The sequence below is a fragment of the Colobus angolensis genome, unplaced genomic scaffold (genome assembly GCF_000951035.1).
Source record: "Colobus angolensis palliatus isolate OR3802 unplaced genomic scaffold, Cang.pa_1.0 Scaffold278, whole genome shotgun sequence".
Lineage (NCBI taxonomy): Eukaryota > Metazoa > Chordata > Mammalia > Primates > Cercopithecidae > Colobus > Colobus angolensis.
In genome coordinates this window covers 977,095-986,284 of record NW_012116021.1, presented here as the reverse complement: position 1 = coordinate 986,284, position 9,190 = coordinate 977,095, and the positions used below count along the sequence as shown (strand labels likewise).

The window sequence follows — 9,190 nt, the reverse complement described above, 5'->3', positions numbered from 1 at the left end:
CGGGCCGGCGAATGGCGCCCCTGACGCCCTGCGCTCCGCCTCCCGGCGCTCTACCTCGGCGGGTGGGTTGTCGATGTCCCGGAATTCGCTCTCGGGCTCCATCAGCGACAGCCTGGGGAGCTGAGGGCCCGGCAGCCACCTTAGAGTCCTGGCTTGGCCCTGGTCCCCGCGCCTCTGACCCACTGCCCCTTCCCGGGTCCCTCGATTGTTTCACTGGGAGCGGCCGTCAGGAGGCCACAGGCTGGGGAGCGGTTCAGTAGTTTGGGGGGCACCGGGGAAAGCCCTGAGGTCCTACCCACTCTGAGCTTCTCCATGGACCAGGTGGCCGCTCAGGCAAGCCAAGCCTCCCAAAGTTTCAGGATCCCCTAGGCCTCCCTGAGGGGAACCCTCAATGGGAGGTCATCAGCTTTCCTAACTCTTCCTTGCAGCCCACACAGTGACCTGGCCAGGGATGGGTACACCTTCCTGGGGCTGGCCCGAGCGCAGGGTGAACAGGAGGTCTGCTAAGATCACTGGCATGCTGCTTGCTAGAGTGACTGAGTAACCCACCCCCTTACCAGCTCTAAGGGTGCTTTCTGCCCTGACCAGCCCCACTCAGGTCCGCATAACCTATAACTTGCTTTGGAAAGAGGCTCCCAAAGGGATGGCATTGGTATCCCCTGGGTTTTTCCTATTGGCCACAGGTGATAGAATTGGGTGGAGCCTGCTGCTGTCCCCTGGAACTCATGGCCCACCCCTCAGGGTGCCCCGGAAGTCTCTCCAACCACTTCCCGCGCAGCAGCATGCAAACCTGCCTGGCACCTGCCCGGCCTTTCAGTTGGGAGCAAAGGGGTGAAGGTGAACCACTGGGATCCCAGGACTAATGGCTGGAGACTCCTCTACCAGCACGTGGGAGGAGCCGTGGGGAGAGGCCTTAGGCCAGAGCCATGGGCCTCTATACTCCTGGGGCTGGGAGAGGCCCAGTATGTCAAAATGTTGCCAGGGCACTGAGGACTGCAGGGGGGTCTCCAGAGGAATAGGGGAAAGGAGGGGGACTGCATCCCCTTCGGTGAAATCTACTTTATCTGCCCTGTCCGGGCCCCCTTGGGACACTAACAGTTTGCCAGGGGTGGTACTCACCGGCACGTAATGCACCACTGTGTCCACCACATTGTCAGTAACGCCCTTCAGGGCATCTGATAGAGACATGGCCCTCCCCTTGGTCGAGGAGACAGCAGGGGCTGGTGTGAGGTGCAGCACCCTCCCTGCCATGCCCAGCACAGCTGCAGGTGCCCATGTCACAGCCGAGATGGTGGTCTGGAGGGCCTTCTGCAGGTTATGTGCCACGCCGCCCAGGAGCCCTTGAGGGCCTGGCAGGGCTGCTACCTGGGGGCCAGAGTAGGGTCAGTGCCTCCTGCAGTAACTCCCCTGACCCTTCCCTCCTCACCAGCCCCAGAGCTCAAGGGAAAAGCATGAGAATACCAAATTTACAAAACTTCAGGCTTATTCTGCCACTAGCAATGTGGCCTTGGACAGGTCACATTCCCTCTGTGAACCTCTGTTTCTTCTGCAAAATGGGACAATAATCTCTGCCCTGCCTATTTACAGAGTGTTGCAAGGATCAGCTGAGAGAATGACATGGAAGTCCCTCATCAGCTGGGCATTTGGGGGTGGGGTGAAGGGTGTTGCACACACATGCCATGCCCCTGCATCTGGGCCAGAATTCCTGAGTTCACCCTATGCCTCTGCTTCTCACCACTTCTGTGGACTGGACGACCTTGAGGCTCCCACTCTCCCCCTCACCTCACTGAACTTGTTCTCCTCCGTCTCCAATTCTTCCTCCTCCTCCATGTCCTCTCCCTCTGTGTCTGTCTGGTCCTCATGATCCTCCTCCTGGGCGGCTGCGAGGCTGTGCAACCAGGGCACCCGCACTTCACTCCTCCGCCGGGACACCGCCTGCATGGCCACTGAGGCACCCCACTGGGCCAGGCTGCTCTGAGGGAGGATGGCAGCAGATTGCTGGCTCAACTGCCCCTGCTGATGACCAGGGAGCCACAGCAGCCAAAGCCCCTCGCCCCCGGGGTCCAGGCCAGGTGGTGAGCAGGGCTTGGCCCCAGCAGACTTTTCTTGAAACTTTTTATTGAATGGTAATCTACATACACTAAAGTGCACACATCTTTCGTGTAAGCTCTATGAATTTTTATAAGAACACACCTGTGTAACCACTACAGGGCAAGACATAGACCATTTTCAACACCCAAAGACTCCCTGTGTCCCCCACTCAGTCCATATTCCCCCAAGAGCAACCACAATCCTGATCTCTGTCACCATGCCTTCGTTTTACCTATTTCTGAACTTCATATAAGTGAAGTCACATCATGTGTATTCATTCATTAATAGCTCCTTTAGTTAAATATTATGGTGTTAGTTTCACTTATGTTACTGCAAATGGAAGTAGTTCCTTCTTTTTCATCTCTGTGTAATATTCCATCATACGAATTTCCCGTAACTTACGCATCCTACAGTAGATGGGCATTATCATTGCTTCCAGTTCTTAGCTAAGGATATTGCTGATCTGAACATTTTTTACTTGTCTTGGGAGACTGAAGTGCTCATTTCTGTTGGGTATACAACTTAAGAGTGGAATTGCTGGGCCATAGGATATATGTTTGTTAGCTTTGATAGATACTCCTCCAGATCTCTAAAGAGTGAAAAACTCAATGAACCAGAGTGTCCCATGGGAAGAAATTGACTGAGCAATGGGCTGGTGTCTCCTGAGGCACATTCTAAACCTCTAGGGAGCCCCACAAACAGAGCCTCCTTATTACACAGCTTTTGGGGATGCCACTCTATTCCATGTGAATGGTGGCATGTGAGGTTCTGCCCACTGCAGGCCGGGCCCAGGCATGTGACTCAGTCTCAGCCTTATTGATGCAGGGGACTGAGGGGAACTGCTACTCCTGTATCCCTGCAGGGGCAACACTTGCTTGAATGAATGATCCAGGCCTGATGATGCTTTTAAAAGTACTGCTCAAAAGATGGCTGAAAAGTAGTAATCTTGTTTGCTGACCTTTATGCTTTAATGTTGTTTTATTTTCTTTTCTGGCACTAGTTTCTTACTAAAATTCCTTATGAAAAAAATCCAGCCTATTTCTGCTAAAATACAGAGAGGTGGAGGTGGGGAGTGGTGGGGAGTTAACTCTCCCTGGGCCTAGAAAGGGCAAATTTACCTTGGGTGCATTGGTGCTGGGTACACTCTCCCTGACAAAATGGGTTGTGTACTTTGTTTATTTAAGGATGACAGTCCCTAGTGCTTGCATAGCAGTTGGAAGTCCTGCTGTCTTATAGGTGGGAAGACCCATAGAAAGAGGCCCACTTGGGGGGATGAAGACTGGGGCTTGGGGGAGACTCAGAGGGAAATGGGGGAGATAGAAGTGAGTGGTAGGGCAGGAGTACTCTAGCAAGACAGGCCTGCCCTTGCTTAACATCCTGTCCCTTCTCTTTCCCTGTGGTCTGGAAGGCCATCCCTCTACCCCTCTCAAGGCCTCTTGTCCTTAGAACTAAAGTCCTAGCCCAGGTTGGAAGAGAGAATGTTCTCAGGACAGGAAGGGGCGATGGGTGGGGGATGGGAGGTACTAAGAGGCCCACAAGGCTCCCAGGCACGGGGTCAGTCAGAGCTCAGGGCAGATACTCACCAGGGGCACCACTCCTGGGATCCACATGGCCAGGGTGTGGCCCTGCTCCAGGGCCCGGGCCATGGTCTGCATGGTGTGTCGAGAGAGGGTGTTGGTCAGAGCCCCAACCCTGCTCATGAGGCTCGGCTTGGCCTTGGGCGACTTCTGGGCTTGCTGGTGTCCAGGAGCAAGGGCTGGGTAGGGATTTAGGGGGAAAAAAGAGAAAACAAGTAAGAGAGGGGCCGGGGAGTTCTGGGTCATGTCTAGGACTGGAAAGCAGGTGTTCTAGCTCCACCACAAACTCACTGGTGAGTTCCACAATTCACTTTCCCTCTTTACAGATGGGTGGGGGTGGGATCCATCTGAAAATCCCACTGGCCTTCCCTATTCCAGAGCAGTGGCTGGATGAGCCCTGCTACCTCCTGCTGATTCCCAGGCAGTGTGTGTGACAACTCACTCCCAGGCCGAGCCTCCGAATGGCAGGTACCTGACTCTTCCTTGTCTGGAGGGAGGAGGTACTCCACCACCTTCTCAATGCTGCCCAAGGCCAAGTCGGCCCCTCCAGAAGCCAGTCGGCCAGCTCGAGTGTTGGCAGCAAATTCCGCAGTGTCTCTGGCCACTCCCCAAGCGAGCTCACACCCAGCCAAAGCGGCCCCCAGGACCTTGTCTGAAGTGCTCGCGATGGGAATGCTGATGCTGTTTCTGGCACTGCGGAGGCGGGTGGAGATGGTGTCCTTCAGCTCAGAAGCAATCTGGGGGAAGTTGGTGGGGGTGTTAGGCATGTGGTCTTGCAGTCCCTGGAAGGGCCACCCTTTCAGGGTCTGGTGGCCTGAGCCCAGGTCCCAGGAAGGTGTCATCTAAAGGCCCAGGGAACTGGTACTGATATTTGGGTACCTGGAATTAAGCTAGGCTTTAAAGGCAGAGGGCTCCAACCTTCCTTGTGCCAACCGTTTGGATCTCCTGGCTTCTTCACCCCCATCACTGCCTGTCAAGATCCCTCTCATCCTGTGAGGATGACCCCAAAGACTCCTCGTTGGTGTTACCTGTCCTGATACCCACATGCTCACAAGGAATCTCCTTCATCCTTTCCTCAGAACACAGCATTTCTATTGATTTATAGGTGTGCTTGATCTTCCTACAAGTTCTGCATTGAAATAATTTATCTTTTTCTTCATTATCCTGGGAGTGCCTTTGTGACAAAAATGTTGCCTTTAATCTGGAAAAATGGGGAGCAAAGGACACAGGCCTCACAGCTGAACAGACCTGCTCTCACTGTCTCCACTTACTGGTTTCCTCTCTGTAAAATGGAGATAACAACCCCTATCCCAGAGGGTTGACAAGAGGATTAAGTGAGAGTAGTTGATAAAGCATAGGTGATGGCCCCGGGCATAGGGTAGGCCTCAGTACACGTTTGTGGGAAGGGTAGTTGGTCAGTGAGATAGATGAGGTCAGAGACTGAAGCTTATTCCCCAGAAGCACCAAAAATGAGTCCTTATCATAGCAACTACCTAATAAATATGTAGCCAGGTAAAGTGACTTTCAATCTCATGGTCCATAAAATGTTGGATCTTGAGGATATGGGAGACACTCCTGGGATCGAATGAGTGTGACTCATGACCTTAAGCAGCTGTAGTCGCCAAGTGGTCCAGGGCAGACTGTGGAACCTCAGATCCCAGGGTGTGGTATCCGGAGGCAGTGGGACCTGCCAGAGCTCCTATTTGGGTTTGCCTCTGGGCTCGTGCCTGCTGGTCCCAGAAACCCCAACTCCATTTAGCTTCACAGGGAGAAGAGGAGCCTGTTGTATGGTGTGGCCTTGGGAGCAGGCAGCCTCTGCTGGCCTTGGAGGATGCTCACCATGGGACACAGACTTCCAGTCACGGCATCAGCAGCCCCTGCCCTCTCCTCCCTGAGAGGTGGTGACGACAGAGTGCAGGGAGGCTTCAAGAGGTGGGAAGGGGCTTACCTTTTCAGGAGGGTACTGGAGGGCTGGGATCTTTTCCTCCAGGTGGTCCAAGCCTCGGCAGGCCAGCTCATTGGCAGCTGTGACTGGAAGGAAAGGGTCGAGTTTGGGTGAGTGCTGCCTGTCTCCATGAGAATCTAGCAGTGGCCTCTGTGCCAAATAAGTGACTTGGAGTCCTCAAATCCCAAGGCCTGCTGCCTCCCCAGCATCTCTGGGCCCCAGGCCCTTTGCCCTCTTTAGCCCGTCTGCAGGGACTCCTCGAGACCCGGGCCAATTTCTTACAACTGTGTGCGAACTCTGGAGTCACTGAGACCTGCACTCAAAAGGCCAAGTGACCACGTCTAAGCAGCCTGTGGCCTCAGCAAGTCACAGCCTGTCTGAGCCTCTGCTTCCTACGTTGTAAAACGTGAATTAATGGTGCCTGCCTGGCAGGATTTTTATGAAGAAGAATGATGGCAGCTATATGAATCACCAACAAGTACTGTTCTTTCCTTCCTTCTCTTCCCTCCGTACCTGCATGGGGACTCTGAGTGAGCATAAGGAGGGAGAAGAGAGGTGTGAGAGGGAGGCAGATGGCAGTGAGGCCTTGGAGCTGGGCCTGCTTAGCTCTCAACATGACAAACTCCCAGCACAGCCAGTGCAGGCCCCAGGCTGTCCATGCTCTTCTTTTTAACCACTAGGTGTTGAGATGGTCAGCTGTCTGAAGAGGGTGGCAGGGAAGGGAAAAGAGTTGCCCCTGGAGAGTGGGCTTGCATCAGAGATGCACCTGCTTCAAGGGGATCCTGCCTGGGTCGGCCGGGACATCGGCTCTGCAGCCATGGCCACTGGGGGCCACAGCTTTCTTTCTTTTTTTTTTTTTTTTTGAGACGAAGTCTCGGTCTGTCGCCCGGGCTGGAGTGCAGTGGCCGGATCTCAGCTCACTGCAAGCTCCGCCTCCCGGGTTCCTGCCATTCTCCTGCCTCAGCCTCCGGAGTAGCTGGGACTACAGGCGCCCGCCACCTCGCCCGGCTAGTTTTTTGTATTTTTTAGTAGAGACGGGGTTTCACCGTGTTAGCCAGGATGGTCTCGATCTCCTGACCTCGTGATCCGCCCGTCTCGGCCTCCCAAAGTGCTGGGATTACAGGCTTGAGCCACCGCGCCCGGCATGGCCACAGCTTTCAAAGAGAGTTCTTTATACTCTTTCATATATTCTTTCTCCGGATACCTTATTTTTCTTCACAAAATTCTCAAGCAGCAGAGAGCCCAGATGACTTAGCTGTCTTCCAGTTGGGCAGAATGAGACTCAAGGAAACTATTTAAGGAGCTTGCAGCCAGGGACAGGGCCTGGGCCTACTTTACATCTGTCCTCTCCTGTTTGCTGTGTGGAGTCCTCAGCTACCCATAATTCTGTAATTAGGATGGTGGAAGGTGCTAGACTTTTTGGCATTACTGCAATTTCCCTCAGCCCTGTCAAGAGCTATGCCTTGGAGACTACATTTTCAGATGGGGCAGAACAATTTGAGTGGTACACACCTGGTAAGGCCCGTAAGAGAACCGTCTTCCGCCTCCAGGACCCTGGCTAGTGGCTCTCTGCCGCCCCCACCCGTCATGAGCCGCTACCATCAGCTGCTGGGTTCAGCCAGCTTTCCCCTCCCTCCATGCCCTCCAGCCCTGCCAGGCCCCCTAGTGTGGCTGCCTCTGCCTCTGCCAGACTCTGCTGGTTCTTGCTGCTGCTGCCTGTGCTGCTACAGTGAGTGTCTGGTCTGCCATGGGCCCCAACCTCACAACTGCCTGCATAGCTCTGCCTTCCCTTCCCCTGCAGATTCTCTGGCCATCATTGTTATCCTAGGCAAATGCCAGCTGGGCCACAGATAGGCATCTATAGATGAAAAGAGATCTGTATGTATACCTTTATATCCATAGATAAGAAGACCATGCAATGGGATGTAGGCAGTTAAGCAGACAGACAAGCAAGTTATCAGATAGTCAGACAGACTGAGAGGCGGACAGACAGACTGGCAGGTAGGCAGTGAATAAGCAGAAGCTGCTGAGTGCCACGAGGACTCACACTGGGTGGACAGCCTGCGGACCACCGGCTCCATGCTCCAGGCAGCCAAGTTACTGGCGCTCTGCATGCCCTTCTCATAGGCATTGCACACAGAGGCCACCAGGGGGTGGGCTTCCTTAGTGCTGGTGTAGGTCTTCTGGAAGCACTCGCAGGTGCCACTCACCACCGGCAGCTGCAGGACCCGCTGCAGCACATTCTCCTGCTCCTGGTGTGGAAGGAACACATTCAAGTTGTCCTACCTCCCTCTCCAGCCTCCCAGGAAGGTGACCTCAGGGTCATGGAGACCAATGGTGCAATTAGCCTGAGTCCAAGTGACCTGGGAGGAACCAAGGCCAAAGAGGTCTCTAGATGCCCCAATCATGGGAGCATGGGAGAGCCCATGGGGAAAACAAGGCCATGTCCTCCTGGTCACTGTCCAGGTTCTGGAGAGCTACCAAGGCAATCTCTGTTCTCCAGGGGCCAAGTCAGATCCCATCACCCCCACCCCCACCCCAACTCACTCCCCTGATACCTTTGATAGAGTTTTAATCCACCTTTGATTGGTGGCTTCTCCAAACATTTTTCTGGTCTTTCTGAGGTACTGCCTCCCTGCCTGTGTATCCTGGCCCCACTGCCTAGAACGCTCACCTTCCCTCCCATAGCCCTTGCTGCCTGGCAGAGTGCCATTCCCTCAAGACTCCACTTGACCAGCACTTCCCCTGTGAAGCTTCCAGACTCTCCTCCATCGCGTCGGAAACCACTCCCTCCCTGGCTGTCTCCACATTCATTACACCGTGCTATGGTTATGGGTATTCATCTCACTCCCCGTAGACTCATCTCTGTATCCCCAGAGTGTAGCCTAAAGCATGGCACAGTAATGTTAGCTGAATACATGAACCACAGTCAGGGCTGTGCCTAGTAGAATGTGTAGGGTTAGATCTGCCCAACTGCACAGAATCACAGAATCTTAGGCCCCCAGGGGACTTTGTGGTAAGAATCCTTTCCATCATTTCTCTGGTAGACTTGTATTTGTTTTTATTTATTTATTATTTTCCTAGAGACAGGGTTTCACTCTGTTGCTCAAGCTGGAGTGCATTAGTGCCATCATAGTTCACTGTAACCTCCAACTCCTGAGCTCAAACAATCCTCACACTTGTGCCTCCTGAGTAGCTGGGACTACAGGCGTGTGACACCATGCCTTGCTAATACTTTTATTTTGTAGAGGGGGCAGGTCTTGCTGGTCTTGAACTCCTGGCCTCAGGTGATCCTTCTGCCTCAGCCTCCCAAATCACTGAGATTATAGGCATGAGCCTTTGTGCCCAGCCAAGACTTATATTTAAATATCTGCCTGAATGAGAGCTCTCCCCCTCATAAAGTGGCCTGTGTCCCTTGTTGGACAGCTTTGCTGAGCTGAAATTTGCCTCCATCCCCCTGTTCCACACTCTGCCCTCAGATTGAGACTGACAATCAGAAATGGGAAGTGATTTACCCAAGATCCCACAGCTGGTAAGTGGCAGAGTCAGGATTCCAACTCGAGTTGGAAATGGCCTG

General features: G+C 53.7%; 1 protein-coding gene across 1 annotated transcript in view; it reads right to left on the bottom strand.

The window, feature by feature from the left end:
- The window catches only part of PLIN1 (perilipin 1), a 14,889-nt gene that overhangs the window by 673 nt on the left and 5,026 nt on the right, over positions 1 to 9,190 (bottom strand). The window contains exons 3-9 of the mRNA XM_011948349.1: positions 7,661 to 7,865; positions 5,617 to 5,699; positions 4,141 to 4,405; positions 3,675 to 3,847; positions 1,783 to 1,974; positions 1,120 to 1,365; positions 1 to 120 (exon numbers count right to left, since the gene is read on the bottom strand). Coding sequence (XP_011803739.1) covers positions 1 to 120; positions 1,120 to 1,365; positions 1,783 to 1,974; positions 3,675 to 3,847; positions 4,141 to 4,405; positions 5,617 to 5,699; positions 7,661 to 7,865 — 1,284 coding nt within the window. The remainder of the gene's footprint in view (positions 121 to 1,119; positions 1,366 to 1,782; positions 1,975 to 3,674; positions 3,848 to 4,140; positions 4,406 to 5,616; positions 5,700 to 7,660; positions 7,866 to 9,190) is intronic.